Consider the following 13,097-nt stretch of genomic DNA (forward strand, 5'->3'; position numbering starts at 1 on the left):
TGCTCTCCCAGGAATAATCTATAGTACATGCCAGGCAACTGTTTTTAAATTGTTCTGTCCCGAGAAAGCTCTGGGAGAGGGTTGCTCTGTTAATATTTAGTACGTGCTCCCTGGCGTTTATTTCCATGTGTTTTTCTGAACTCAGCCTTCCTTGGATCACTGCTTGTCTATGTTACAGTCCTGTATAAATGCACACAGAAACCGGAGTCAAGTTGTCGACAGCATCCGACTGTAGTCCGACACCTTCCTTATGTATGGTCCTCAGATCCCAGGGCTGGCAGACAGAGGTTGACAATGCTATACTTTGAAGTTTTGGTGTATATATGGGTGTGTTTGTGATTGTGTGTGTGTGTGTGTGTGTGTGCCTGTGTGCAGTGATCTGCTGGAAAGGTGCGTGCTGTTTCCGTGCAGACAAAAAACAGAGGCTGACCTCAGATGTCATCCTCCATCCACCCATCTTCTGAGGCTGAGTGAGCCTCGTGCTCACTGATGGCTGACCTGCCTGGCCAGTGAGATGCTGGTGACCACACCCAGCCTTTACATGAGTGCTGCAGAATCCTAGAGTGTGTCCTCATGCCTGTGCCTCAAAGACTTCACCCGCTGAGCCAGTCCCTCAAACCCTATACTAAAAAGGAGGGGGGGAGGCAATGAGACAGTTCAATTGGTAAAGGAGCTTGCTGCCAAGCGTGAGGACCTGAGTTCAATCACCCAAAACCCAGATTCCCAAAGGTTGTCCTCTGACATCTACCACACACACAGAGACACACACACACACACACACACATACACACACACATGCACGCACACACACACACACACACACCCCTAAATAAATAGAGTGTTCTGAAGAATTAAATCATTTGTTTGTTTTGTAGTGCTTACTTTTAAGTCAGCTTGCCTGAGCTGTATTCCTGCCAGGAGAGTCCAGATGTTAGTCAGTGCCTCAGTGTTCTTGTCTTTCCTAGGAACTGAATGTCACATAGGGTGACTATGATGACTAAATTTAAGAAAACCTAAAACCAAAAACAACAACAACAAAACTGGTCGTGGCAGCATACTCCTTTTAACCCAGCACAGGGGAGTCAGAGGCAGGTGGACCTCTGGGAGTCCAGCCTGGTCTACAAAGCGAGTCCAGGACAGCATGTTACACAGAGAAACCCTGTCTCAAAAAAACAAAACACAAAACTATAAAAAATACTCAAAATGGTACCCAATACATAGTAACTGTCCAGTGAGTGTTATTAACCACGACTGGCCAAGCAAGCTGGAAGCCAAAATGCTTTAAGTGGTTCCAGGATTTGCTATTAACTAGCTCTGAGCTTTGACAAAGTTATTTCTTCCCTCTGTCCTCAAATGCACTCAGTTGTAACAGGATAGGGGAAGCCCAGCCTGAGAGGACTGAGCAAAACTGCAGGGACAATGCCATCTTCACAGTATGTCTGACAGGGCTGGTGTCAGCACATTGGCCATTGTGTTCATTAGTTACCATGGCAACGCTATTTTAAACCCGCAGTATAGATAGAGCTCCAGGCAGTAGAAAGATTGACCTAAGGTCATTTGCAACTAAATGTGATTTAAACCTATTTGTGAGACAATGGAGCTTAAACTCCATTCACACCCAGCCTTCAACACATACACATATGTACATACAAACAGACACACACACATGCATGCACATGGACACACACGCAAACATACATACGTATGCACAAAGGTGCCATAGCCTTAGGTTTCCTCAAACCTACCAGCGTCTCTTCCCCTCACTGGGCCAGGCTGCTAGTGCTAAGCCCCTGCCCCTCTAGCTGCAATGGAAAGGTCCCTGTGTCCAAGGCTGATGTGTCTTCCCCAGGAGCTGGCTGTAGAGTCAACCTGATAGTTCTGACAGTCTCAGTGAGGATGCTGAAGACACAGCCCTGGAACCAAGATCTAACCCCAACTGCAGGAAGGCAGGATCTCAGAGCGAAGCCCCAGTACCTCCCCACCTCTCACAGCAGGAATCTCTTTGGCTGCAGCCTTGTCCTTCACCTAACAGAAGGTGTGTTCTGAAAGATGACCGGTGGGGACTGGAGGATTGAGGGCAGAGGGACATGACTACGAGCCCCCAGAAACAAGGCCTATATTGTACCCAGATTCCCTAATCACATAGGTCCCTCCTTGCTCCCAAAGCCTGGCCTTGTGCCCTCAGTCCACTGTGTCTCCAGAGACATTCACGGTGCCCCGTAAGAGCACCACACGATGGGTCCTACCCTAGGGGGAACCCAGAGCCCAGCAACAGAGATCTCTGCCCCCAGACTTGTATGCACCAGGTGTGAGAGTGAGAACCCTCAGAGCCAAGGGTTGCAAGCCCAGCTCTTGTCCTTATCAGCTGTGCACTAGGAACGTCCCTCTTCAGTGTGATCGACCTCAGTTTTGACATCTGTAAAACAATGATTCTGGTCCCTAAGTCACTCTGTAAGACCCCTGAGAAGGACCAGATGGAGGCTGGAGAGATGGCTCAGTGGTAAGCGCACCGCTGTCCTATTTTTAGGAAAGACAGCTCAAAATTGAATTGTCTTTTTCACACAGCCTGAGAATGTAAAATGTATTTGCTATATGATCCCGGAATGTAGGTGTAACAATTTGATGTTAGCAAAAACATGTTGTCATGTTTTCAAACCCCAGACATGATCATTTAGGGTTGACAGCCCCAATTTTAAAAATTCACCTCATCAAATTGTTCCCAAGCAAAAATAGTGTTTTACTTGTGACTTGCACAAAGCTCACAGGTGCTTGCTCCTCACCCAGGAGTCTGCTGTAAACAAACGGCTAAGGATACAGTATCCTTCTAGGGAATGCTAGTGCAGTGGTCCAGCCAATTGTACTGTTGCTTTTAAAGTGTGCTAACTTTATATTCAGCCCTGTGCTATAATTAAGGCTAATGCCGTTAATCTCAGCGCAAGAGTTTTCCTCGTGTAACTTTGTCTCGTAATGGTCCCCACAAAGTTGTACAGTCCTGACTTAGATTCTGGATTTTTTTGGCCAACAGTTAAGTTTTATCACTGTCCCTTGGTGGACCCTCTTCCGAGGTGCTCTTATCTGCTGCTCCCCTTGTTGCCCTTTTAGCAGCCTTAAGAAAGTTACTAAGAGATTGGTACCCCCAAATCCCTGAAAGCAGTACAGGTGACCCCTAAAAGGGAGACTAATGGGGCATGGGCCACCGCAACTCATCCCTCTTCTTGGCACTCTAGATTTTTGGGGGGAGCTCTCAGAGCTAAAAACAGCTGGACTGCGGCCTCCTTTGCATCAGTTAGCATCCCTGTCTCCAGCTCACACCAGCTTAACATCCTTCAGGGGCAGCTAGGTCACTTCACTGTTGCAGTACTCCACAGTGAGAAAGGTCTAGCTCTCCTTGCTGCCAAGGATGGGACATGTGCCCTCCTCAACAGACTGTACTGCTTGCACGTCAGCAAACCCTAACTGGTTTGAAATGGAGCCTAAAGGCACAGGGACCAGACAAAAAGATCCTTCTGGTTCCCTCTCACTCTGGCTCCTCCTCCTGTTGATCACTGTCTCCTCCTTGTTATTCTCATCATGATGTTTTCACGCTGTCTTTTAAACATTTTACTTACTGAACTTTTATACACAGGCTCTCTCAATAGCTCTCACCCTACAACAGCTTGTTTCTGATACAGCTGGAAAAAGACTTTATTATAATTTTATTATTATTATTATGTTATGGAGAAAATTTTTACTTTATAGAGAAAAATTTTACCCTAATGACATATCTGAAATAGACTTTTCAAGCCAGGCTGTATAAACAAATTTACTCACTGCTGCAGCCAATCAAGTTATGGACTCTTCCCGTTACATGACCAGAGACCCTCTTTTTTGATGGACTCAGAACTACCCACTCTGACAAAGACCCTCCTCAGCAGAAAACAGCTATTATGCTCCTGCCCTGCGTTTCTTTATATCCTCTTAGAGTTAGGAATGCTAGCTTCTTGCTGAAATACTGCACTTCTCAGCTTCCCTTGTAGACTACAGAAGTCATTCCTGCCCCCAAATGGCCACACCCCATCTTGCATTTCGGCAAGATGTCTGTGACAAAGATACCTCCTCACTGTGGCTGTGAATAAACAGGGTCCCATCTAAGGCCAGCCTCTCTTTCTTTCTTTCTGCCTTCCATTTTCCTATAGCTGCTTTTAATAATCGAACACAAAAAACACTGTGTTGTGTAGTCTCACGCATTTAATTTAATTGTTGAGTATACATACTGCCAGAGGGAACTTCTCAGTGGACTTGAGGAATAATGGCCTGGAGTCACTTCCCTGTGAAACTTTTCTTACCCTCTGAACAGTTATGTGGTCCTTGATGTTTTGTTTGTTTGTTTGTTTTTTGAGAGAGAGACAGACAGAGAGAGCTCTCCAAAGCCTCCACTCAACCAGCCACTTAATCCCAAAGATGGGAGAAGAAAGACCACCGACCCAAATCATCATGACCATATTAATTAAAGCAAGCCTTTTTTTTTTTTTCCTTTTTAATTCATGTACATGGGCTACCTTCCCCTAAAGGCAGGGTTTGAGAGGTCAGCCTTGGATGTGAGGAAGACAAGGTTTTTATAGCTCAGAGGTAGGGGGTTTCCAAATGGGGGATTGGTAGGCAAGACAGGTGGGGCTCCAGGAGCAGATCAGAAGTGTAACAAGTTACTCACAAGATCTGAAACAAAAACCTGATTGCAAGGTGCTGGAGGAACATAACAGGTGTAATGACCCTTTTGAAACACAAGTGGGGTTGCCAGATGGTTATTAACTTTTTGAAACAAAAATATGATTGCCATTTCTGCAGGCAGTACAAAACCATTTGTAGTTAAAGTTACCGGTGGAGCAAAGCCTTGAGAAACAGATTTAACCACAAATAGGAATGAACCTACTTTGTCTTTACTGTAAGATGGCTTTCAAGCCTAAGAGGGAGGCAAGCTGATTCTTCACAGCCCACTACAGGGAAGAAATGCAGCTCCTTCTCCAGGAGAGCGCAGGATTGATGACATAGAACCTTCAGGACTCCCTAACTTCCTGCTGCACCGGAAACACAACACCCAGGAGAAAATAGCCAAACCTCTTATTAAGAGGGGGTCCCTTTTATGCAAATACATTCTAAGAGAATCTAGGTTCCATTTAAAAAGACTGAGAGACTCCCTAGAGACAGGAATGTTAAGGAATTCTAGGAAAAGGAGTAGAGGTGAGCATTCTGGCTTATGTTGAGCAATGGGTCTTTCCTAAATCTCTCACTGAGCACTTTTACCTGTGATTCTTCACCCCGAGAGAAGGAGGAGCTCTCATTAGCACAGCAAGAGTGACTTGCTCAAGTCTGGATGCCTAGCAAGTACCCAGTCACATCCCTATAGGGGAAGGAAGGTAGGTCTGAGACCAAAGACCGGAAGCCATTTTGGGCCCCTGCAGAATAGGAGGGAGAGGATAATAAGGCCGGTAGCTTCCTCCTCCCCCATCACCACAGCGCTTTGGTACTGAGTCCCAACTCCTGGCCTCTGAGAAGCAGCATCTAGCAGATGACTGGAGCTCTCTTCGTGTGCAATGCCTTCCAGTCCTCTCATTCCCAGATGTGACCCCCTTCCCACACCAGCATACACCTACTTCCATCAATGGACCCTGCCAGGTACCCTAAAATAGGCTCTAGGAGCAGAGAGGGCTGGCAGGAAAAAAAGAGAGAGAGAGAGAAAGGAAGGAAGGAAGGAAGGAAGGAAGGAAGGAAGGAAGGAAGGAAGAGAAAGAAAGAAAGAAAGAAAGAAAAAGAAAGAAAGAAAGAAAGAAAGAAAGAAAGAAAGACTTGTACCCAGAAGGAAGGGCAAAATGTGCCCCTGACGTGAATAAATGTTAAAGTCCCTATGTAACGAAGGGCGTGCCTTTCCCCCTCTTCCTGAGCTCTCTCTCCCTTTCCCAGCCCCCAACCCCAGCACAAGCTCCCTTCCCTCTTCCCCCTCCCTCGATGCTCCCAATAAACCTGCATTTGTATAATTCAGCTTCGTCTTGCCATTAGCTCATTCTGTTATATTTAATCAGTCAATAAACACGGTTTTCCCTAAGATCAGACTAAGCCTCTTTGTTTCTGATTTCTGTCTCTCTACCGCTGCCTTTAAAAATATAGCACTTGCGGGGAGATGGTGGTGCACGCTCTTAATCCCAGCACTCAGGCAGGCAGAGGCAAGGGAATCTCTATGAGTTTGTGGCCAGCCTGGGATACAGAGTAAGTTCTAGGAAAGCCAGAGCTACACAGAGAAACTATGTCTTGAAAAACCATAATCAATAAATACACTAACAAACAAATATCTAACCCTAAGTGCCTCCATCTCTCATGTAGCTCTGTGTATCTTTAGCAACGATAACAGTGGGGGGGGAGGGGCTGAGGCTTGTTGCAAAGGTTACTTGGGGGCTGAGGGTGTACTCAGTTGATGGAGTGTCTGCCTAGTATGTAAGAACCTGGAATTAATCCCTAGCACTGCGTAAAGTCAGGTGTGGGGAGGCAAGCCTGTGATCTTACCCCTCAGGAGATAGAAGCAAAAGGATCAGAGGTTCAAGGTCATCCTTGAACAAAGCAAGTTTCAGGTCCAGTTTTGGGACACATGAGACCTGCTCAAAAAAGAAAAAAAAGTTACTGTGACGTCTGAGTTCTGCTTTGGGGTTTTAGAATAGACTGTCATGATCAAACTGAACTCTTTTTTTTTTTTTTTGTCGGAAGACTTTGAAGCTGAGTTTCAGAAATCAGGGCTGGAGTTGCTTACTAAATTACTGCTGCCCTGTTGACCATATCTCCGGGTGGATCTGGCTGGATGGAGGACAGGAGTGAAAGGCTGGAACAGCATTTTTGGGAAGCGCGCCCACTTATCTTCCAAAAGGGAGTAGATGGTGTGGCCTGGCTTCTGACCATCACGGAAAGCTGCAGAGAGTGGCACACTGGCTCTGTCATCCTCAATCAGCCTTCTGACTGGGCAGAAGTCATAACTGCTGAGTCCCTGGTGGCCCTAAGCGTGGAAGCCCCCCTCCTTTATTAACACAACAGTTACCAGAATAAGGCTGAAAACACCGAGGACAGAGACCAGAACAATGTCAAAACTCTAGTTCCTTGGTGTTCCCGTCACCCTGGCTTGTGGGCTCTTTTCATACTTGGCTTCATTTCTTCATTGGCCCTCTCTTTCACTTTGCCAGCAGGATAATCATTGGGCATGTAGTTATTTAACAATGGTTGGTCTCAGGCTTCTTTTGGAAGGGAAAAAAATATTCAAATTTACCAAATTCATTGCTGATAATAGCCAGCTTTTGGGGGTGGGAGCTGGAGATAGGGTTTCTTTATGTAGCCCTGGCTGTCCGGGAACTTGCTCTCTAGACCAGGCTGACCTCACACTCAGAGATCTGCCTGCCTCTGCCTCCTGAGTGCTGAGATTAAAGGTTTCACGACAGGGCTAGAGAGATGGCTCAGAGCTTAAGAACACTGGCTGTTCTTCCTAAAGGTCCTGAGTTCAATTCCCAGCAACCACATGGTGGCTCACAACCATCTATAGTAAGATTTGGTGCCTTCTTCTGGTGCATAGGCACACACACAGGCAGAATGCTGTATAAATAATAAATAAATGGTTTTTAAAAAGATTTAAAAAAAAAAAAAAAGAAAGGTGTCACGACAGGTGGGCAGTGGTGGTGCATACCTTTCGTTCCAGCACTTGTGAGGCAGAGGCAGGAGGATATCTGTGAGTACAAAGCCAGCTTGACCTATAAAGTGTGTCCAGGGCTACACAGAGAAACCCTGTCTTAAAAACGTGTAGCATCACTCAACTATGTTGTTGTTATTATAGACCTGGCTGGCCTCCGACTCACAGAGATCCTCCTGCCTCTGCCTCCCAAGTGCTGGGATCAAAGGCGTGCTCCATCACACCTGGCTGTTAGTCCTATTTTTTTTTTTAGCACAGGAAATTGAAGAAGCTTTCGCCACCAAGATGACACAGCTGAGAGCTGTATTTGAAACTCAAACAGGCCAGCAGCAAATGGAACTGGTTCAGGTAGGCTTTGTGGTCATTCAGATTGTGCTGCTCTTGGTCTAGCATCTTGTAACACGTAGAATGAGAAGGATAATATAAATGCACTCAAAATTTATATGCCAAGGTGGTGGTGCGCTCCTGAGGTCCTTGCACTTGGCAGAGAAGTCAGTGTGGTCTATACAGCAAGTTTCAGGTTAACCAGGAGAACACAGCAAGGCTTTATCTCAAAAACAAAATTTAGGGGCTGGATAAATGGCTCAGTGGTTAAGGGCGCTGTTTGCTCTTCCTAAAGGACCCAGGTTCAATTCCCAGCACCCACATGGCAGCTCACAACTGTCTGCAACACCAGTTCCAAGGGATCTGACATCTTCACACTAATGCACATAAAATAAAAATTAAGTAAATTATATTAAAAAAATTTATACATGGTAGTAACAAAAAAAAATTCAACCTGTCATTTCCATGTCTGTTTTTTAGAAATTAATTATTCGCGGGGGGGGAGGGGAGGGTTGGGTCTCAACTCTGGGTAATCCTTCTGCCTCGGCCTTCAAAGTGGTGAGGTTATAGGAATGGGCCACCAACTCCGCCTCCCACGTCAAATTGAACAGTGCTCTGGACTGCAGAGTGCGGGGAGGCGGGCAAATAAAACGGGCACTTGTGAGTTCCCTCCCTGACTGGCTCATGACTGGCCCTTCGTTCCACATGAAGAAACAATGAAGAAACGAACTTCAGGGCGATGTCATCGCCGCCAGAGACTTTGCATGGCGTCTCTATATTCTTCCGTGCATGGAAGCCCAAGAGCACAGAGGAAGAACTTTCTTTCTTTTGAAAATGAAGTGGAAGCCGGGCGTGGCGGCGCAAGCTTGTAATCCCAGCCTTTGGGGAGGCAGAGGCAGGCGGATCTCTGTGAGTTCGAGGCCAGCCTGGTGCACGTAAGCGAGCCCAGGACAGCCAGGGATACCGTGTCTCGAAAAAATAAATAAATAAGAACGAGAGACACTTTCTGTAATTTCAACGACTCAGAAATGAAGAAAGAGCATCCGTGTCTTCATCATTTCATTCAAGCCGAGAGCTGAGGCATCCGATTAGCTCTTCCAAGAGGCCTTCTCTCTCCACGGCGTTCCTCTCGGAGCACACGGACCTTCCTCATTGGCCGACCTTCCTGTCAGTCCCCGCTACTACTGCTATTGGTCCGCTTTGAAGAGTCTTCCCGCCTCCCTCACCTAATTGGTTCATTCGAACAGGCCGCCCTGTCCAGCAGTAGGAATGAAAGAGCGTCTACGATTGGTGAGTCTAAACCGAGCCAATGAGAGGGCGTCGGTGATTGGTCCGTCCGTTTTGAGCGGGCTAGACGGAAGGTTCAAATGAAACAAGGGAAGCTCGCCGTAACCGACGCGCGTCTGAGGAAGAGCGTCCTGGTCGCGGGTCGCCTCGCGTTTCCCACTGGTTTTTTTTGTCCTTTTCGGGATTCTCGAGCCCCTTCAGGACCGTCGCCATGGAGTTGTCACCGCTGCAGGTACAGCTCGCGGGTGGAGCCGGGCGGCCGAGCCTTTACGCGGCCTCTGCATTCATGGCTGGCGGCGAGGGCTGAAGCTCCGGGGCTGAGGGCTGGCCGGCGACCGGCCGGGATCAGGTCAACCCCATCTCCTGGGACCTGAGGGGTCGCGGACGGGGCGAAGCGCCTCGCGAAAGGCTGTCTAGCGTGTGAACTGCCTTTCTGGGTGTCGCTCTGAATTCTAATGGCCCCTCTGTGGCTTCCAAGTGGCACTTAAGACAACACAGTGGTCCTGTCCCCTTCTCCCCCCTGGTTGGTTTGAATGACTCTCGTCTCGCAAGGTGGAGAGCATGACAGTTCCCACTGAGATGCTGGTCGGCCGAGTAGCTAGGAAAAAAAAAAAAAAAAAAACAGAACGAACAAACAAAATCGTCCTGTTTCAGGATATGAACGTGGCCGAGGGTTTGCATTGCTCGCATCCCGGCTGCTCAATAACCATCTCTTATCTGCACGAGACTGTGTGGGCACTCGGGAAATATTTGCCCATTTGATAAAAGAAGTTGAGGCGAAGCTTATCGATGACATAAAAACGTTGTTCAAGGCAGAAATTTTCATACTCGATGAAATGTCTGTTTAAACGAACAACTGTGACCGGACCTAGTGGGGAAAGCCTGTAATGGCAGCTGCTCCGGAGATTGAGGCAGGAGGATGGCTTAAATTACTTTTACAGGAACCTGCCTCAAAGACAGCAGCAGGGTGCCAAGAACAGGTCTGGGGATTTTTGCTCAGTGGTGAGAGCATTTGCCTACCATGTGCAAGGCCTTGGGCTCCATCCCTAGCACCACACAAACACAAACCTGAGAACCTAGTTAACAGGGATTTTAATTGAATTGTTTGTTCAAAACTATGTAAACTCTACCAGTACCTACAAACAGGCAATGGACTGTGACATAGTGTACTGAGTTTATCATTACTGTGGATATTTTGTTGATCGTTTCTGATAAACTTACGGTTAAAAATCAGTTTTCTTTTTCTTCCTCTCATGACTAGCCTGTAAATGAAAATATGCAAATGAACAAAAAGAAAAATGAAGATGTCAAGAAAAGAATGTCTATTGAAAGAATCTACCAGAAAAAGACACAGTTGGAACATATATTGCTCCGCCCAGATACTTACATAGGCTCCGTGGAGTTAGTGACCCAGGTAAAAACTAGTTTCATGCAGTTTTATTGTTGGGTGGCATACTCTTTCAGGCTAATGATTTTTACTCCACTTACTGAGTGTCTCTGGAACTGACATCCATACACATACAGATGTGTGCGTGCGTTTCAACCTTTATTCAAGAAGACTTTACTCCTGGATGTGGTGATGCACGCCTTAAATCTCAGCACTCAGGCTGCAGAGGCAGGTGGATCTCTTTGAGTTTGAGGCTAGTCTGGTCTACGTAGCCAGTTTTCTGGCCAGTCAGTGCTACATAGTGAGACACTATCTCAAAAATAGAAAATACAAGAGTATTAATGACAAAACAAATAAATAAAAATAACTTTCTTTGCTCTTTCTAGCAAATGTGGGTTTACGATGAAGATGTTGGCATCAACTATAGGGAAGTCACTTTTGTTCCTGGTTTGTATAAAATCTTTGATGAGATTCTAGGTAAGTATTTTTATTGAAAGATCTACTGGCCAAGTTCCTAAGTGTCATTCATATCAAACCCTCTGTGGACATAACTCCTGCCCCTGTCATTTCAAGTAATCATCGGTCAAAAGTGAGGCGGTCAGGCTGGATATGGCAGGTCACACCTCTAATCCCAGCACTTAGAAGTAGAGGTGGGCAGATCTCTGAATTTGAGGTCTACATAGTGAGTTCCAGGCCAGTTAGACCTTGCCTCAAAAAAGAAAAAAAGTGAAGCAGTCTTGATGTAAAGTCCAGAAAATTAAGTGTAAAAGCACTTTAATATCTTCTAAGTATGTATTTTATTTTCTTACAGTGAATGCTGCAGATAACAAACAAAGGGACCCAAAAATGTCTTGTATTAGAGTCACAATTGATCCGTAAGTGGCAGCTTTTTGTTTGGTAAAGCTTGTATCATTTGTTGTAATTGCTTTGATTACTAGTGAAGATAGCTTTTTTTTAAAATTACGGTTTTCTGGTGGGTGTTGTAGCGGCATATTCTTTTAATCCCAGCATTTTTGGGAGGCAGAGACAGGCAGATCTCTGAGTTCCAGGCCTATTGGAATTACATTTTGAGACCCTGCCTCAAAACAAATTTCCATATTTGCTCTTAATTATTACTTCAAAATTACTTAGAAACATGGCACTTTATCTTGCAATCATGTTGATATGGTGCAGTAGTTCAGCTAGCATTTACAATCATTGATTCAGTCATCTACAAGTTGAGATGATTTGGGGTGTTTTGTTGTTGTTGTTTCTTTTTTGATGATGCTATTGAAATCGCAAGCCAGCAGGTGGTAGTAGAGAATAATCTAGGTTTACATTTCTGGTTTTAAATGCTAGTGTTCCTTTGTGGGGTGGCCAGGGTGCCTGGTCAGTGCTGACATAAACTATGTTCAGGGTTCTTGTGGGGTGTAGGTTCATGATGACTACATACAAATGCACTTAAGGACTTGATAACAGTCTTTTAAAGACTGTTTTGTGTTCTGGGAATTAACCCAAAATAAGATTAGAGTCCTAATAACTGGACTGGAAAAATGGATCAACAGTTTAAAAAACTTAATGTTTTTGTACACTACACATAGATAATTAAAAATAAAATCTTTTTAAGCTGGGCAGTGGTAACACACTCCTTTACTCCCAGCCCTTGGGAGGGGTAGGCAGATCTCTTGAGTTCGAGGCCAGCCTGGTTTACAGAGTGAGTTCCAGGATAGCCAGGGCTACACAGACACCCTGTCTTGAAAGCAAAACAAAAAAATCTTTTTATAAAAAGTCTGAGTGACTCTTAACATTTTGTTAGCAAGCAGGAAGTTTGCTTATTGTGGGTAATGTTTTTCCCTTTTAATGCTTTTTGGTATGCTTTCTAAGGTGGAAAAACTAAAGGAAGTAGGAACACACTGATGATCCTCATGAAAATGCTATCATTATTTCCTGATTTTGTCCTTTCAGTTGAGCATAATTAATTTTTTTCTGTTTATCCTAATATTTTTAAATTTTATGTTTTTTCAACATTATCAGTGTCTACCCAGGTGTTGGAAATGTTTCTGTTCCCAACCCTAGATGCTATTTCAGGATTATTAGGAAAAGACTGAGCATGCTAGCTTCAGAGGGAGTCACAATGAAATGAGACTGGTAGATTTATGTAGTTTGTTTTTATATTAAGCACCAGTTTCACATTTGTTGTTTAATAAAAGTTTGTGTCTTTTCTCAGAGAAAATAATTTAATTAGTATATGGAATAATGGAAAAGGAATTCCTGTGGTTGAACACAAAGTTGAGAAAACGTATGTCCCAGCTCTCATATTTGGACAGCTCCTAACCTCTAGTAACTATGACGATGATGAAAAGAAAGTAACAGGTAGAGTATTCATAGAAAATAATGTTTGTTGCTGGAAAAAAATCTTTTAAA

General features: G+C 45.0%; 1 protein-coding gene across 1 annotated transcript in view; it reads left to right on the forward strand.

Moving 5' to 3' along the window:
- Nucleotides 1-9,393: 9,393 nt before the first annotated feature.
- Top2a (DNA topoisomerase II alpha) overlaps nt 9,394-13,097 on the forward strand; it is a 29,300-nt gene continuing 25,596 nt past the window's right edge. The window contains exons 1-5 of the mRNA XM_060386774.1: nt 9,394-9,539; nt 10,569-10,721; nt 11,081-11,171; nt 11,506-11,569; nt 12,901-13,046. Of these exons, the coding sequence (XP_060242757.1) occupies nt 9,519-9,539; nt 10,569-10,721; nt 11,081-11,171; nt 11,506-11,569; nt 12,901-13,046 (475 nt within the window). The 5' untranslated portion in view covers nt 9,394-9,518. The remainder of the gene's footprint in view (nt 9,540-10,568; nt 10,722-11,080; nt 11,172-11,505; nt 11,570-12,900; nt 13,047-13,097) is intronic.

This window comes from Meriones unguiculatus, chromosome 7 (genome assembly GCF_030254825.1).
Source record: "Meriones unguiculatus strain TT.TT164.6M chromosome 7, Bangor_MerUng_6.1, whole genome shotgun sequence".
NCBI lineage: Eukaryota > Metazoa > Chordata > Mammalia > Rodentia > Muridae > Meriones > Meriones unguiculatus.